Here is a 19437-nt window from a genome sequence, read left to right on the forward strand (position 1 = left end):
CAGTCGATGTGTTACTACCCCAGACGGGGTGTCAAGGCCAAAAATGCCGTACGATCGATCATTTCATTTCATTCTACACTACTGGCCATTAAAATTGCTACGTCACGAAGATGACGTGCTACAGACGCTAAATTTAACCGACAGGAAGAAGATGCTTAGATATGCAAATGATGAGCTTTCCAGGGCATTCACACTAGTTTGGCGCTGGTGGCGACACCTACAACGTGCTGGCATGAGGAAAGTTTCCAACCGATTTCTCATACACAAACAGCAGTTGACCTGCGTTTCCTGGTGAAACGTTGTTATGATGCGTTGTGTAAGGAGGAGATATGGGAACCATCTTGTTTCCGACTTTGATGAAGGTCGGATTGTAGTCTATCGCGATTACGGTTTATCGTATCGCGACATTGCTGTTGCGTTGATCGAGATCCAATGACTGTTAGCAGATTATGGAATCGGCGTCTTCAGGAGGTTAATACGGAACTCCGTGCTGGATCCCAACAGCCTCGTATCACTAGCAGTCGAGATGACAGGCATCTTATTCGCATGGCTGTAACGGATCGTGCAGCCACGTCTCGAACCCTGAGTCAACAGATGGGGACGTTTGCAAGACAACAACCATCTGCACGAACAGTTCGACGACGTTTGCAGAAGCATGGAATACCAGCTCGGAGACCGTGGATGCGGTTACCCTTGACGCTGCAGCACAGACAGGAGCGCCTGCGATCGTGCACTCAAGACGAATCTGGGTGAACGAGTGGCATCACGTCATTTTTTCGGATGAATCCAGGTTCTGTATACAGCATCACGATGGTCGCATCCGTGTTTGGCGACATCGCGGTGAACGTCATCGTCATACTGGCGTATCACCCGGCATGATGGTATGGGGTGCTATTGGTTACAGGTCTCGGTCATCTCTTGTTTGCAATGACGTACTTTGAACAGTGGACGTTATAACCCGTGGCTCTACCCTTCATTCGATCCCTGCGAAACGCTACATTTCTGCAGGATAACGCACGACCGCATGTTGCAGGTATTGTACGGGACTTTCTGGATACAGAAAATGTTGTCCTGCTGCCCTGACCAGCACATTCTCCAGGTCTCTCACCAATTGAAAACGTCTGGTCAATGGTGGCCGAACAACTGGCTCGTCACAATACGCCAGTCACTAGTCTTGATGAACTGTGGTATCGTGTTGAAGCTGCATGGGAAGCTGTACCTATATATGCCTTCCAAGCTCTGTTTGACTCAATACCCAGGCGTATCAAGGACATTATTATGTCCAGAGGTTGTTGTTCTGGGTATTGATTTCTCAGGATCTATGCACCCAACTTACGTGAAAATGTAATCACATGCAAGTTCTAGTACAATATATTTGTCCAATGAATAACCGTGTATCATCTGCACTTCTTCTTGGTGAAGCAATTTTAGTGGACAGTAGTGTAACTGGAGAGCGAATAGCCCTTGTGGTGGCGGAATTGGCCTGTCGACAACGAGGTCATTAGAGACGGAGTGCAAGCTCGGGTTAGGGAAGGATAGAGAAGCAAATCGACCGTGCCCTTTCAAAGGAACCATCCCGGAATTTGCCTGAAACGATTTAGGGAAATCACGGAAAACCTAAATCAGGATGGCTAGAGACGGGATTGAACCGTCGTCCTCCCGAATGCGAGCCCAGTGTGCTAACCACTGCGCGACCTCGCTCGGTCAGCTGACGTGATTGTCGCGGTGGAAAACATATACCTATTTCGGTCCGTAATTGAAGCCCAACCAATTTCTAAACTGCGTAGCACATTTTTAACTTCACGCTCAAAAAAAGAACATGCACATTTAGTAACAAGCAAACAACACATGATGTTTATTAAACGTGTGTGCTTACTGCGTGTTCTGAAATTCCCGCTGCAAGCTGCTCGAATTTGTATAGGGGAATGATTAGATAAAATTTTGAATTGGAACCCACGTCTGGAAACTTACCGTTTTCGTGCTACAACCTTTTGAATACACGTTGGTAACGCTACCACTTTCACAAACAATGGATTAGGCTTGACCCATGTACTAAATTTTTTTTACAGTTTCGCTCATTAGTGTAATTACTCGTGTTGAAGGGTTTATTTCATCTACTTGCAGTACGGCCTGTGGCAGTGGGGGCGTGCGGCGTCCCCTAGGAGGCCCACAGTCACGCTTGCTGACGGTGATGTTAGGCTTTCTCGAAGCCGTTGCTTAATTAAGGGTATATCCCGGGTTCGATTCCCGGCGGGGTCGGGGATTTTCTCTGCCTCGTGATGGCTGGGTGTTGTGTGATGTCCTTAGGTTAGTTAGGTTTAAGTAGTTTTAAGTTCTAGGGGACTGATGACCACAGATGTTAAGTCCCATAGTGCTCAGAGCCGTTTTTGATTTACGGGTATGCGATGGAGTAATACGCTGTGTAGGACTATCTTGGCGAAGGCGACGAGCGACTCTTCTACTACCGTGAACTTCGCCATTGCGAAGGAACACTTCGGCGTATTCAGCAAACGCGTACTCAAACATGTTGCTCTAACACGCACAGACACTTGGATGAGAATCGAACCAGATCGGAAAGGTAGAACAGACTTCAGCCAATCCGACGTAACCACCCACCCCACCCCCACCCCAATGTCTGTCATGTTGCACATCTATCTAGCAACCATGTTTTCAAATAGCTGTAGCACGAAAACGGTACGTTTACGAGCATAGGTTCTTATTCAAAACGTTGCGTGCTCGCTCTCCTCTGCAAGTCTTACAATTCTACATCTACATCTACATCTACATCCGTACTCCGCAAGCCACCTGACGGTGTGTGGCGGAGGGTACCCTGAGTACCTCTATCGGTTCTCCCTTCTATTCCAGTCTCGTATTGTTCGTGGAAAGAAGGATTGTCGGTATGCTTCTGTGTGGGCTCTAATCTCTCTGATTTTATCCTCATGGTCTCTTCGCGAGATATACGTAGGAGGGAGCAATATACTGCTTGACTCTTCGGTGAAGGTATGTTCTCGAAACTTCAACAAAAGCCCGTACCGAGCTACTGAGCGTCTCTCCTGCAGAGTCTTCCACTGGAGTTTATCTATCATCTCCGTAACGCTTTCGCAATTACTAAATGATCCTGTAACGAAGCGCGCTGCTCTCCGTTGGATCTTCTCTATCTCTTCTATCAACCCTACCTGGTGCGGATCCCACACTGCTGAGCAGTATTCAAGCATTGGGCGAACAAGCGTACTGTAACCTACTTCCTTTGTTGTCGGATTGCATTTCCTTAGGATTGATTTCCGAATACCCTGTATATATGTACTTTAATTGTACACTGAAGAGTCTGGGATTGGGCCAACTACTAACGAAATAGAAAGGGAAATTTATTTCAGCACACAAAATTTTTGTAATGTCTGTTTGTTAACATCTCGATGTTTGGAGAGAAATTATTGCTTATTAAACGGGTTACTTTACTCAGAAAGGCATCAGTGAGTTTTCATTTTGTTAATTCTGATCATTGTAAAAACACTTCCATACAAGTACGACGGTCAAAACAGATTAGAACTAGAGCAGATATTTTAAACAATCCCAGGAAATAAATAAAGAGAATAAGTCCTGTAGAAGATTTCCATATTTTCTGTAGCATCAAAAATTGTGAAAATAACAATGAAATGGCTAGCGGTTCTAGGCGCTACAGTTTGGACCGCGCGACGGATCCTGTGGAAGTTTCGAATGCTGCCTCGGGCAGCCCTTTCCTATAGTGTCACGAATGTTAAAGATCAAAACAGCGGATCCGAAACAACACTGGTGTGCAAAACGTAAGAACGAAAGGAAGTTTCACATGATGTGTTACTGCTAAGTAACGTATCTCGAAGAAACTTGAAACATATCTAGAAAAAATTGCTCCAAAATTGGGCAGAAGGTAACTGAAAGAAATACACAATGAGACTAACGGAAATGACTTTTATACTAAAAGAAAAAAATACTACACTGCCGGCCGGGAGGCCCCATCCAGAAAGTTCGGCCGCTGAGTCTCGTTACAGTGGACGCCACATTGAGCGACTCACATGCCGGTGATGAGGATGAAGTGATGATGAGGAGAGCATCAGGTCCGCGAGCGGAGAAAAATCTCCAACCCGGTCGGTAATCGAACGCTCGCCCGCTGTATTGTAGGCAAGCGCGTAACCAATCAGCTAAGCAGGCGGACTATACTAAAACAGAGTGCTTACAACGAAGTCACCGGGATTTATGATGATCTCTGTGACATTACAATAGGCTGGACATGATTATTAACAGGGTGTGTGATCACAATGGAAAGCAATGCATGCTCAGCAAAATAATCCTATGCATGTGGACAGAGTGCAAAAGTCTCCTTAACCCAATGGGATGCAAGTCGCAGAAACGGTCATTCTGTCCCTTCACCGAACATCCTCTCGTTCCAAGTGTTCATCCACCTGCGCAGTCGATGCGGGCGCTCATTGTCACCCACAAAAACGAAATCAAGGGCGAATGCACCCCTCAAAAGATGAATATGGGGGAAGATAACACTGTCAAAATAACGTTGACCAGAGATTGTGCCGAGTTCAAAGGTGTGGAGGTCAGTACAACCACAAAACATAAAGCCTCCACACATCGTAACATCTGGACCACCATAACGATTTTGTTCGAAAATATTCCTGGGTACATTATGTTTTCCCTGCTCTCGGCAAATGAGGATGCGGCCAGTATTGTCGAACACGATCGTTTTGGTGGTCCAGATGTGTTGGTGTGGGGAGGCGTTATGTTGCTTGGGCGTACTGATCTCGAAATCCTTTAACACTGTATACTCACCGATCAACGTTGCTGTGACACTATACTCCTTCCCCATGATCGTTTTTCCAGGGGTGAATTCGGCCTTCACTTATATGGATAACAGATAATTACCGCACCGAACGGCGCAGATAGAGGAGATCTTTCAGTGAGCGGACATTTGGCGGAAGAAGCCACATGCTCGCTTCCTCTACTTACATCCCACCTAGCACGTGTCGGATGCACTGTGAACACATATTACAGCACGTCCGCAGGCAACAGCGATGATACAGCTTCTGTGAACCACGCTGGTGGACGAATGGGACGCCCTACCACAAGAACTCCTTACCAAGCTTGTAACCACCATGAGACCACGTTGCAGAGCTAGCTTTGCTCCGTGGTAGCCACACACTCTGTTAACAACCATGTCCCACCTCTTGTAATGTCCGGGGGACCATCATAAATCACGGGGACTTCAGTGTAATTATTTACATTTGTATAAAATGTCATTTCTGTCCGTCTCATTGTGTATTTTTACCAGTTCCGTACATCCCCCGTAAACTATGGACCTTGCCGTCGGTGGGGTGGCTCGCGTGCCTCAGCGATAGATAGCCGTACAGTACGCACATCCACAACGGAGTGGTATCTGTCGAGAGGCTACGAAAAACGTGTGCTTCCTGAAGAGGGGCAGCAGCCTTTTCAACAGCTGCAAGGGTAATAGTCTGGATGATTGATTGATCTGGCCGCGTAACATCGACCAAAACAGCTTTGCTGTGCTGCTGCTGCGAAGGGCTGAAAGACAGGGTATACTACAGGCGTAATTTTTTCTGAGGACATGCAGCCAACGGTATGGTTAAGTGATGATTACCTCCACTTGCGTAAAGTATTCTGGAGGTAAAGTAATCCTCCATTTGGTTCTTCTGGCTGGGACTACTCAGGAGGATGTCCTTATCAGGAGAAAACAAAATCTGGCTTTCTACGGATCGGAGCCTGTAATGTTAGATCCATTAATTTGGCGGGTACATTATGTAATTTAAAAGGGAAATTGATAGGTTGAAGTTAGATATAGTGGAGATTAGTGAAGTTAGGACTTCTGGTCAGTGAATAAAAGGTTATAAATACAAAGTCTGATAAGGGTAACGAGGAGTGGGTTTAATAACGAATAAAAAAATATGAATGCGAGTAAGCTATTGTGACCAGGATAGTGAACGCTTTAAGGCAGCCAACACGCAAACGAAGCCCGCACCTACCACAGTAGTACAAGTTTACATGTCAACTAGCTCCGAAGATGTTGAAGAGACTGAACAAGTTTATGAAGAGGTAAAAGAAATTATTCAGACAGTTAAAGAAGACGAAAACGTGTGATTGGGGACTGGAATTAGATAGTAGGAAAAACAAGAGAATAAAAAGTACTAGGTGAATATGGACCTAGGGAAAAGAATGAGAAAGGAAGCTGCCGGTAAAGTTTTGCACAGAACAGAATTTATATCATCGCTAACACTTAGTTTAAGAATAATAAAAGAACGCTGTATACGTGAAAGAGACCTGGAGTCACCGGCAGCTTTCAGATTGATTATATAATGATTAAACAGGGATTTAAGAAAGGGATATTAAACTATAAGATACTTCCATGGACAGATGTGGGCTCTGATCACAATTTATTGGTTATGAACTATAGATTATAACTGAAGAAATTGGAGAGAGGTAGGAATGCAACTAGATGGGACTTGGATAAGTTGAAGGAACCAGAGGTTGTTGAAAGCTTCAGAGGCACATCCGGTAACGGTTGACTAGATCATGGGAAAGGAATACAGTAGAAGACGAATGGGTAGTTTCAGGAGATGACATAGTGAAGGCAGCAAAGAACGACCTAGGAGGACTCTTTGGATAACACAAGGGATATTGAATTTAATTGGTGAAAGGAGAATTTCAAAATGCAGCAAATGAAGCAGGCGAAAGGGAGTACAAAGTCTAAAACATGAGACTGACGGGAAATGCAAACCAGTCCTAAGCAAAGAAGGAAAAGCGGAAAAGTAGAAGAAGTATGTAGAGAGTCTATACAAGGGAGATGAACTTGAAAGCAAAATTATAGAAAGGAAAGTGGACGTAGATGAAGATGAGATGGGAGATATGATATGGCGAGAAGAATTTGACAAAGCTCTGAACGATCTAAGGCAACATTCCGTCGAAACTATGGATAGCATTTGGAAAGCCAGCCTCAACCCATCTCATTCGCGTGATGTGCAAGATTTATGAGACGAGCGGATATACCCTAATACTTCAAGACGAGTGTGGTAATTCCCATTCCAAAGTAAGCAGTTGCTGACAGGTATGAAAATTGCCCAACTATCAGTTTGATAAATCATGATTGCAAGATACTAACACGAATTATTTACAGAAGAATGGAAAAACTGGTAGAAGCATACCTTTGGGAAGATCAGTTTGGATTCTGGATAAACACACGAGGCAGTACTGACCCTACGAATTTCTTAGAAGATAGGTTACGGAAAGTCAAACCTACATCTATAGTATTTGTAGACTTTTGGAAATGCTGATTGGGATAATCTCTTTGAAATTCTGAGGCATAAAATTCAGGGAGCAAAATGGCTATTTACAACTTGTACGGAAACCAGACGGCAGTAATAAGAAACAGGAGGCATGAAGGGGAAAGAATGGTTGAGAAGGGAGTGAGACGGGGTTCTGGCCCATCTCCAGTGTTGTTCAATCTGTATGTTCAACAAGCAATAAAGGAAAATAAGGAATAATTTGGAGTACAAGTTAAAATTCATGGAGAGCAAATAAAAATTTTGACACTGTAATTCTGGCAGAGACACAAAAGAACCTGGAAGAGGAGTTGAACAGAATTGACAGTGTTTTGAAAAGAGGATATAAGATGAATATCAACAAAAGAAAAGCAAGGATAATGGAGGTAGAGGAATTAAATCAGGTGTTTCTATGGGAAACAGATTGTTGTTGTGGTCTTCAGTGCTGAGACTGGTTTGATGCAGCTCTCCATGCTACTCTATCCTGTGCAAGCTTCTTTATCTCCCAGTACTTACTGCAACCTACATCCTTCTGAATCTGCTTAGTGTATTCATCTCTTGGTCTCCCTCTACGATTTTTACCCTCCACGCTGCCCTCCAATGGTAAATTTGTAATCCCTTGATGCCTCAGAACATGTCCTACCAACCGGTCCCTTCTTCTTGTCAAGTTGTGCCACAAACTCCTCTTCTCCCCAATTCTATTCAATACCTCCTCTTCAGTTATTTGATCTACCCATCTAATCTTCAGCATTCTTCTGTAGCACCACATTTCGAAAGCTTCTATTCTCTTCTTGTCCAAACTAGCTATCGTCCATGTTTCACTTCCATACAAGGCTACACTCCATACAAATACTTTCAGAAACGACTTCCTGACACTAAATCTATACTCGATGTTAACTATGTTTTACTATTCGGGCAGCAAAAGAATTGATGATGGCCGTATTAGGGAGGAGATAAAATGTAGACTGGAATGGCAAGAAAAGGATTTCTGAAGAAGAGAAGTCTGTAACACCGAATATACATTTCAGTGCTAGGAAGATTTTTCTTGAAAGTATTTGTCTGTAGTGTAGCCACTTGCGGAAGTGAAACATGCACGATAAACAGTTTAGAGAAACAGTGAATAGATGCTTTTGAAATGTGATGCTACAGAAGAATGCTGAAGATTAGGTGGGTCGATCACGTAAGTAGTGAGGAAGAGGTACTGAAAAGAAATGGGGAAACTAGAGATTTGTGGCACAACGTGACCAAAAGAAGGGATCGGTTGATAGGATACATTATGAAGCATCGAGGGACCACAAATATAGTATTTGAGGGAAGTGCATGTGTGTGTGGGGGGGTTGGGGGGGGGGGGGGAGTAAAAATTGTGTAGGGAGACCAAGAGATGAATACAGTAGAAGGATTCAGAAAGATGTAGGTTGTAGCAGTTATTCGGAAATGAAAAGCCTCGAACACGACAGAGTAGCATGGAGAGCTGCATAAAACCAATCTTCGGACTGAAAACAGCAACCACATCATCATCGGCAACCACCACCTTCATTATTATATTGTAGCAGTTCTTTGTATGTACGGTCCATGTTTCATCGAGCTATGTTACTAGTCAGTGACAAATCATGGGAAAACTACTCCGGCTTAAGTTTTGCATCCCGGCGTATTTTGAAACAATAGCTGCAAATCAGTATTTCACCCTTCACGAGGTCTTCAATGGACAACACATGTGAAGCATACTTATGTTAACTTGTTGTGTTTTACATGAATTACTTCCATGCTACTTGGATGTCGGTGGAATAACCTTGAAAACAATACACAATCGTCCGCGATTTTTCCTGTCTGTAGATTATTTCCGTTTAAATTTCATCACTGGTTGTCAGAGATGGAGCAATATTCTGTATAACAATGACATGCATTTCATACAAGCTGCAGATGTGTGTACTGCTACGAATATTGATCTGAGTGGTGATCCACTGGTCTGGAACGAAGTCTCTAAAACAGAAACATGTGAATAAACGAATATTTAAGGTAGTATGAAATGGGCGATGAGGAATACTTGTGGGGCTTTGTTCCCAACACGGCGGCCATTTAGGAAGCTTGGATAAAGATTGTTTTAAAACGCAAAGGAGTTCATTTGGCATAACGAACAGAAAATTACCCGAGAACTGTGTCTTTGACTTCAGGGAAGATTTATTCATTCTCCCATTATGTCGCATGTTGTTCAGAACATGGCAAATGCTTGTGATAGCACATGAAAAGGGATGTCCTCGACATGTCCATCACATTGCAGAGTGGTTGTAATCAGTTTCTCCCATTGCTTGGATGTTAACTACCACACGTATCGAGATTCTCATTATTGATATACAAGCACTGCGCTCTGTACCTTTACTGAACTATGCTAGAACAGCTGTAGACATTACTTCTTTTGCATCTGTTCCCAGTCGTTCAGCTTTCGGTTAGTCTGTGACAGAACCAGTCTCACGGAATTTTACGAGAGATTACACCACCGCTATGTAGATAATGGGATGTCTGTCTGGGTGACATTGTTGAAATATTCTGCAGTAACATGAGTGCACCACTTTCTTGATATATGGACGATCTTAATGCATTCGATTTGTGTTCGTCATCATCTTTCACGTTAGCTCTAATGAGGAAAGTTATAGCTCTAGAATGACTAAATGTGTGCTCAAATGAATGCCAGAATTAGTTTTCTCGTGTAAGTCTCTAGATGTTCGCAACGTCGCACGATTCCCTTTAAATTTAAAAATTACGAATTGAATACAAAAGGCTTCCAAAATGGCCACCATGTTAATAATACTTCACACTTTTCCCCCTGCACCTATCTCGTTCTAGATGACTTTCAGTTTTTGTTTATCCAACTGTTTTCGCTTTAAAAAGGGTTGTTCGCACTTATGGATAACCCTGTATTGTACAGCTAGTTTCGCAACAGGAGTCATCCTACTTGGAAGAAACTTATTGTCTTGAACAGAAACCCAGCATTCAAGTACAGAGAGATGATGAAGGTTCTTGACAATGAACTGTATGCTCAGCAGAATTTGAGGATATGATGATGTATGGTGTGAGGAAAGACTCACAAATATGCACTCGTCAACTTGCACATGAAACGATCGCTTCGAATGAAGGAACGATGAGGTCATTAGAACGATGAGGTCATTAGAACGATGAGGTCATTAGAGATGGCGCACTTTTTTCGGAAGAAACCATCCAAGGATTTGCCTCAGGCGATTTAGGGGAACGATTAACGCCATGGCTGTTTGTGTGTATTGATATGTAGACAGTTGTTATACTTCCCTTTGCTGCTCGCTCAATTGGCAGACTGACCAGAATGACGGTGTATAATTGACGCCTGCCGCTGTTTCTTTTCGTAAATATTTTCTTCTGTTTTTCATAATGCAACCGAACGTGCTGGAGCACTGATTAAGATACTCGTCTTGTTTCCGGTTGAACGATGCTTCAAATCTCCATCCGGCCTTCTTCATTTATGCTTCTCATGGATTGTAAATCGCTTAAGGCGAATTCTTTCAAAAATAGTATGATCATTTTTCTTCCCTTTTCTCTCATCTCTCTTCATCGCGAGCTTGACTGCATCTATAACTGCCTATTCGTCGACAAAACGTAAAACACTAATTCACATTTTTCTTATTCATCTCTCCATATTAGTCCCTTTTCATTCTACATTTTACTTCTCATTTAATTTTTAAGTGTATTTTGAATTGGTCTAGCTTCCTTCTGCTAACCTTACAGCTTACCTGCGTTCATGACTCTGCGCCAGACCCAGTGTTTCAGATACCATTTCACCAATTCTGTGTCCATTAACCTTAAATCTGAAAGTGTAAACATTATTAACTGGTCTTGATTTGTTTCTGATGCCTTCCTCTTTACCTTGCTTAAGCTTGCTTACTAGGATAATTTTGATGATTCACTTATTCTTACTCTAATTTAAGCCATTTTGCATTATTTTTAATTTATAAGTACTGAATACGACAAAAATTTACTCTTGTACTTTTTATACTTCAAACTTCAGAAGACTTTACTCTACGCACTTATTCTGGTTCATATGTCACCTGTAAACCTCGTATTGAAATCATTGGTTTTCACAATTGGAAAGCCATATTTTCAATGTTAAGAGAGAGAGAGAAACTACAGAAAACAGCCGATATTGTAAGCAGCCTTGTTTTACGCCAATGCAAGCATTAATACGTAATCTGGACTATACAAACACTTATTATTTTCAACAGAAAGCTGGTAAGTAGTTACAATGGAGGCGGGACTGTAATCGTTTCGAAATTTCTCTGCCTAACCGGTAAGGTACTCCAGTGTTGTATAGTTCTCTACCAAATGCTACAGAATTCATTGAACTAGTCGCATGTGATTGGTTTCGGAATGTATTTTGACGTTTACGCTCTTCTGAAGTAGCCCAACAGGGGGTAATGTCCAATTTAGAATGTGTGGAAGAGGTTAAATTGCTATTTGCCCTTCATTTTGTGCTTCATAAAATTCAATGTGTTGAATGCTAGCTGCGTTGCTATTGATCCGTAGTTTTCATATCCGGAAAGCGCGGTTTCTTGTCAACATTCTTCTTTATTACACAGCGATTTGATAATAAATTGTATTGAAGTACCGGCAAAAAGGACGTTATATTGTGCTGAAGGCAGTAGAAGATTTTACAGCCAGAAGTGGAATATAACGTCTTTTCGACAATTCTTACAGAATGTGCACTCATATTTAAAAATAGTTAACCAGAACCCAAAGACTGTTTTAAAGCATCTTTCAAATCCTCTCATTTGCCATTGCACATTACCGCGATCTACCTTTAACGTTCACGTATAGGCCTATAGTTACGACTGCTGCCTTTGACCATTATATCTAGTATATTTTTCAGTAGCGACTCATTTCCAAATACTTGCCCACCAAATCTCTCCCCTCCGTTCATTGCGTTCTCTGTCAGTATCATCTCAAATTGCCAGATCACTTTTGCTTGCTCTACAATTCGTTTAATTTTCAGCAGTATCCTCAAAGACCACATTTGAGGGACGTCTGATAGATTCATTTCTATCTTCCCGATCGTCCACGTTTCCTCTCGCTACAGAGATGTATTCCAAGTATTGCTTTTTATGAATATTTTTTTCCGGTTTCGAAGTCTGTGCTTTTGTATTTTAGCGGTTGTTTCCTTTTAGGGAAAGTTCTTGGGTCTTGCGCAGTAATTGATGCTTTGTCTTTCTTGCTCCTATATCTTCTTTGTCTACTTCACTTTCGAAATTGCAAAATTCACACGTCTTTGCAATAGTCTTTTGTAGAAGTTTAGCTTTTAGGTCGTCCGCTTGCTGTGCGCACGTGTGTACGCAGTGAATTTCAGTTTTTTTTTCTTTACCACACAGGACTTACAAAACACTGTTTTGCTGTTAACAGGAACCTGGCCAACAACCTCGTGACGTCCATTTCTGCGGGAGATTTTCCACGGCTGCCAAACTTGGTTGTGCTGTAAGTATAGACCCCTCTCTATTTACTACTAGCTGGTTTTAATTCTGCCCAACCGCCTGTGTAGTTACGATTGTCCATTCCCTGCATTACAGTGGAGCGCGAGAATGTCGCTCCTTTGGCCAGGAGAAATGGCTACTGGCGGAGCCACGAGAGACGCAGTTCTGGGTGGGGCTGCAGCCGTGGGGTGGAGCGTAATAACGTAAAATAGATTTGCTGCCGGATTGTGATGACAACTGCGCGGTTAGCGCAAATGTTTCTCCATTAATGGCGTCGCTGACGAATGCGTACAGTATTACGCTCTCTGCCAACATAATTGATGGCGTGCAAACACCGAGGGCTCAACACTGCGGCGCAAGTTATAACTGCGCCTTGTTCTGTGTGATTCATTTACGCCGCTGACGGTCGTTGCATAGAACGGCAACTGCGAAGCGTGAGCTTTGTTACCGGGCCTACAGTAATCTCAAAATGTAACATTTTTACGTCAACCGTAACATACACCTCACAACTCTACAGGATGTGGCGCTCAAATCTGAACAATTTTTGATTTGAATTTCCCGCCATATCGTAGTTCTACCAAACATCGTGGTTGGTGTTCTTGAAAGCCATAAGAATCTAGTAAGTAGTGAGAACTTGAAAATGTTACGGACAAGTGGGGAGTACAACCGAGGGGCCGCGATTATCGAAAGTCTTCGCGCTGGTTGTTCGCCCACTGGAACAGTTCGATTCTTCGGGTACCCGAGGTCAACTATTTACGATATTGTGAACAAGTATGATGCTTCGGAGAAATCTGGGGTTCAAGTCCTAGGTGTTATGTCCAGTGAAGGTGATATAATGCCGCTGCATTTCTTTGAAAAGAGACAAACTGTCACAAAATCTGCAAATTTTGAGAAGTGTCGTGAAACCGTGGATGGTAACTGTGGCCTCTGGTAAACATTATGTCTTTCGAAAAGGACGGTCCACCGGATCATACGGATAACGTTAACATGAAACTTCCTGACTGATTAAAACTGCGCGCCAGACCGAGACTCAAACTCGGGACCTTTGCCTTTCGCGGGCAAGTGCTCTACCATCTGAGCTACCCAAGCACGACTCACGATCCGTCCTCACAGCTTCAATTCTGCCAGTACCTCGTGTCGTACGTTCCAAACTTCACAGAAGCTCTTCTGCGAAACTTGCAGAACTACCACTCCTGGAAGAAAGAATATTGCGGAGACATGACTTAGTCACCGCCTAGGGGATGTTTCCAGAATGAGATTTCCGCTCTGCAGCGTAGTGTGCGCAGATGCGAAATTTCCTGACACATTAAAACTGTGTGCCAGACCGAGACTCGAACTCGGGACCTTTGCCTCTCGCGGGCAAGTGCTCTACCAACTGAGCTACCCAAGCACGATTCACGATCCGTCCTCACAGCTTCAATTCTGCCAGTACCTCGTGTCGTACGTTCCAAACTTCACAGAAGCTCTTCTGCGAAACTTGCAGAACTACCACTCCTGGAAGAAAGAATATTACGGAGACATGACTTAGTCACCGCCTAGGGGATGTTTCCAGAATGAGATTTCCGCTCTGCAGCGTAGTGTGCGCAGATGCGAAATTTCCTGACACATTAAAACTGTGTGCCAGACCGAGACTCGAACTCGGGACCTTTGCCTCTCTCGGGCAAGTGCTCTACCAACTGAGCTACCCAAGCACGATTCACGGTCCGTCCTCACAGCTTCAATTCTGCCAGTACCTCGTCTCCTGCCTTCCAAGCTTCACAGAGGCTCTTCTGGTCCCAAGTTCGAGTCACGGTCTGACACACAGTTTTAATCTGTCAGGAAGTTTCATATCAGCGCACACTCCACTGCAGAGTGGAAATCTCATTCTGGACATTAACATGTTCTGGTCAAAGGAGTTCTGACTCCGAATAGCCCGGATTTGGACCCCCTCGATTACTATATTTGGAACGTAGTCGAAAGGGTTAGCAATAAGATGAGGTACCCTAATGTCGCATCTCTACCGCACCGCTGTCGAAGCAGCATTCGCAAATATGGACAGCGCTGTTTTAAAGAGTGCGTGCGGTCGTTTCAGGATAAGACTGGAGGGAGTCATTGCAGCTGAAGGGGATTACGTCGAGTAATGTTATTCTTGAAAGATACCACAACTTGTATGTAAAAGGATTTTCGTTTTCATTTTTATTTTGTTTCAATAAATCTGCTTTTTTACAAAAAGTTTAATTTTTCTCGATTTAAGCGCTGCACCCTGTATACTTCTACGTTATTTTTCTTCTTTGAGAGCTCATACTATGCTATTGCAGTGTTTCATTTATCATTGACTGTTAGGAGAAATGGTGGTGGATTCAAATCATCGGTGCACAAAAGCTTCTTACTGGCTCCGTTTATTTTCGCGGAACGATCTGTGGCAATCGCTGAAGTGTCCCTTCCGTCTAGTTGTCGCAAGCGATGAATTCGAAAAGCCGTGAGCGAGCTAGAGGGGCAACAGCGGAGAAAGGAGTGATACATTTTGTGTTTTTCGTTTATTATGTGCTGTTATACAAGAGGCGGCGAGAGAGTCAGTTTACTGAGGAAGTGCTGTTTATTGATTTGGCTTTCATAAAGCGTGCATTGAAGGAAACCAAAGAGAAATTTGGAAAAGCGTTATACACTGAAAAGCCAAAGCAACTGGTACGGCTGCCTAATATCGTGTAGCGCATCCCGAGCCCGCAGAAGTGCCGCAACACGACGTGGTATGGACACGACTAATGTCTGAAGTAGTGCTGGAGGGAACTGACACCATGAATCCCTAATAGTGCAAGGGGGTGGAGATCTCTTTTTAACATGTTGCAAGGCACCGTAGATATGCTCTGTAATGTTCATGTTTGGGAAGTGTTTCGGTAGTGTTTAAACACAGAGTGTTCCTAGAACCACTTTAGCAATTCTGGCCGTGTGGAATGTCTCATTATGCTGCTGGAATTGCCCGTCGGAATGCACGATGGACATGAATGGATGCAGGTGATCAAACAGGATGCTCATGTACTTGTCACCTGTCAGAGTCGTATCTAGACATAGCAGGGGCCAATATCACTCCAACTGCACAAGCTCCACACCATTACAGAGCCTCCGCCAGCTTGAACAGCCCCCTGTTGACATGCAGAGTCCATGGACTCATGAGTTTGTATAATACCCGTACACGTCCATCCGATAGAAACAATTTGAAACGAGACTCTGCCGATAAGGAACATGTTTTCATTCATCATCAGTGTAGTGTCGGTGTTGGCGGTTCCACCCGAGGCGGAAAGCTTTGTATCGTGCAGTCATCATGGTTACACTAGTGGGCCTTCGGCGCCGAAATCCCATATCGATGATATACCGTTTTTCCGGCGCAGCGATGTCGAAGATTTAACTTTTTACCGTTTTCCTGATATTCACGGTACTCTCCTGAAATGGTCGTTCGGGAAAATCCCCACTTCATCGCTATCTCGGAGATGCTGTGTCCCGTCGCTCGTGATCCGACTATAACATCATGTTCTCATTTAACTCTTGATAACCTACTATTGTTGCAGCGGTAACCGATCTAACAACTGCGCCAGACACTTGTTGTCTTATATAGGTGTTGCCTTCCGCAGCGCTGTATTCTGGCTGTTTACGTATCTCTTTATTTGAATACGCATGTCTATTCCAGTTTCTTTGGGGCTTCACTGTATTTCACCGAGAAGAAATAGAAACTATTTCTTTATCAATGACATTGTAATCGTGCCAAAGACGACAAGGCTCTAGGAAGACCAGTGGAAAGGAGTGAACAGTGTCATGAAAATAGATTATAACACCAAGAGCAGTATATTTAGAACAACAGTGATGGGGTGCAGCCGAATTAAATCACGTCATACTGAAGGAATGAGGAAGAAAAAGAAAAAAAGAAATTGCGATGGCTAAAGTAGTTACATAAAATGCAGACACTCGATAGCAAGAAAAGCGTTTCTAAAAATGAGAGCTTCGTTAAACACTGAACGTAAATTTAAACGTAAGTTTCTTTCTGAGAGTGTATGTAGTGTACGGACGTGAAATGTGGACGCCAAGCAGTACAGACAAAATGCCAATTTTGGTTGCAATCATTTCTATACTATTGTTGATTTTAAGTAAGCTTAAAATTCTGGCAATGGATGATATTACGTTTTGAATACTTGCAGTATCCGAGAGCCAGCTGAACTAAATAAGCGAAACATCCTAACGATTTAATCGCGCACTCTATCACTTTCATCGGACTATTGACGTCAGACTATCAAATGTTACTGTCAGGTACGTATGGCGATTAACGCTGAAACGACGGGTTTTCGGTTAAACTGAATTTTTTTTTCGTCTCCAGTTCAACCTGACTGTTGAAACCACTTAAAATTACCGGTTTCTGAAACAACCGATTTTTGGCTCTTTATTGCTGTTATTTCCAGTAATAAATGTAGACATCGGACAAAGATTAAAAAATCCTAAGACCTCTTCAGACTTTTACATTATACGTTTCAAGGGACCTACAATCAAAATGTCAAATAAAGTGAGGAAATAATAATAATGATAATACTAATAATAATCAGACACTTATTCAAGCAGGAAAATTACACAATCTCACAACAGAACTTATGAAAACAAAAAAATCTAATTCTCGCCTTGCAAGAAACACGCTATACAGATTCAGAAACGATAGACTACAATAATTACAGAGTCTTCAAAAGAGGAACAAACAAGAAAATTGGCAAAGGAGCAGCACTATTTGGAATGGCCTTTATTGTAGACAAGAAAGTGCTCGACTCAGTAACAGATGTGAATCCAATAAACAATCGACTAATGATCCTAAGAATCAAACACACAAACAAAAACTACAACTTTATTAATGTATCTGTACCAACATGTGTTGTTAATAAAAAAGAGCCTGAAAAAATAGAAAGATTCTGGGAAGAACTTGAAACAGAGATAGTCAAAATTCCAAAAGATGGTATGAAAATCCTGCTCTGTGACTTGATTGCACAAATTGGTAGAGAACGCAGATACAAGAAGACAGTAGGAAACTAATCAGCATACAAATTTACTAACAGAAATGGCATACGGCTCATTGCATTATGCCAACAAAACAACCTAAAAATTATATCCTCACTTCGAAAACATCCCAAAAAACAGAAAACGTGGCAATTACCCATCGATGATTTGGGAGATTTTCAGATTGATCATGTTGCAATTTCCTGTGACTACCAAAAAGAAAGTCACGATGAGCAAGTATGCAGATGTGCAAATATCGATTCGGATAATTGTTTAACGAGAATAAAAATTAAATTCACAGCCAAAAGGAAATTCAAAAGAAAAGCAACGTTGATCGCAAAATTTAATCTACCCCAAATCAAAGTCTCCATAATCACTGAAAAATGGCAAGAACAACACGCAGAAGATTGGGAGATATATCAAACTAAGATCATCAAAACAGCAAAAGATCTAATCCCCCTACACAAAAAAAAAAAAAAAATTCTTGGTGAATTCAAGATTTCGAGAACAGACTAGAAGAAAGAAGAAAGGCATTTAAAAATTAGAACTACAACAAAACAGCAGAAACACAGAAGAAATTTTTCGAAATGCACAAAGAGACTTCGAAGACTTTAAGACGAACGAAAATCTGTCAGTGAGCAACTGCAGTCAATCGAAGAAAACTTCAAAACCTACTATACACACGATTTATATAAGAGCTTCGGAAACCAGATGAAAGGGTACTCACCACAAAATCTTTGCTTTCGAGAACAAGGTTGTAAATTGACCCTGACAAATAAAGAAAATTGCCAGGTACTAGCCACATACTTCTCACAGCTTCTAAATTGTCCAGAATCCAAAGAGAGATTCCCGAATGTGCAGCCAGAAATCTCACCACAGAACTCGTCACCACCAAAACAATAAGAAATTTATGCTCATATCAGGATACTTAAAAGCAATAAAACATCAGGGGTGGACGGAATTGTAGCAGAGCTCTTGAAAAATTTAAGCCCAAATTCATTCAAAGAAAGCACTCAAATAATGCGAAACACCTGGCAAATCGAAAAAATCCCAGATGACTGGAAGACTGCTCTGACCCCTCCACCGCGTAAAAAAGGTAATAAATCAGATGAAAACAACTATAGGGGGGGGGGGGGTGGGAACTTTGAATTACCTGTCACCTCAAACATTCTATCAGATTGTTTCTTGAATAGAACACAGCAGAAATTATATTTCAAAGTAGAAGAATATCAGGCAGGATCCAGTCCGACAGATCATATCCTGAGCAAATGCCCAACCCTTAAGCCATACTTAAAATGCGGGCTCTCAGACAAAAACCTGTAGTACGCACATATGTAGATTTCAAAAAGCATACGATTTAATAGACAGGCTCTCACTACTCCAAATTTTAGAAGAGGTGGGATTATATCTCAGTACACGATAAATCATAAAAAAAACACTGATTGGCACGAAATATAAAGTAAAATTTATGGGGGAGATCTCAGAACCCATCGTCATTCAAACAGGTGTGAGACAAGGTGATGGACAGTCTCCTACTCTATTCAACGTAATTCTCGACTAAGTTATGGAAGAATGGGAGAAAGAAATCAAGAAATGTTAGGTTTGGAAGCCAATCCGACTGGGTGTTGCCAAAA

General features: G+C 42.4%; 1 protein-coding gene across 2 annotated transcripts in view; it reads left to right on the forward strand.

Annotated features, from left to right (window-relative positions):
* LOC126281541 (leucine-rich repeat-containing G-protein coupled receptor 5-like) overlaps nucleotides 1–19437 on the forward strand; it is a 685956-nt gene that overhangs the window by 399812 nt on the left and 266707 nt on the right. For both annotated transcript variants that reach the window (XM_049980596.1, XM_049980597.1), the window contains exon 5: nucleotides 12732–12803. In XM_049980596.1, coding sequence (XP_049836553.1) covers nucleotides 12732–12803 — 72 coding nt within the window. The remainder of the gene's footprint in view (nucleotides 1–12731; nucleotides 12804–19437) is intronic.

The sequence above is a fragment of the Schistocerca gregaria genome, chromosome 7, assembly GCF_023897955.1.
Source record: "Schistocerca gregaria isolate iqSchGreg1 chromosome 7, iqSchGreg1.2, whole genome shotgun sequence".
NCBI lineage: Eukaryota > Metazoa > Arthropoda > Insecta > Orthoptera > Acrididae > Schistocerca > Schistocerca gregaria.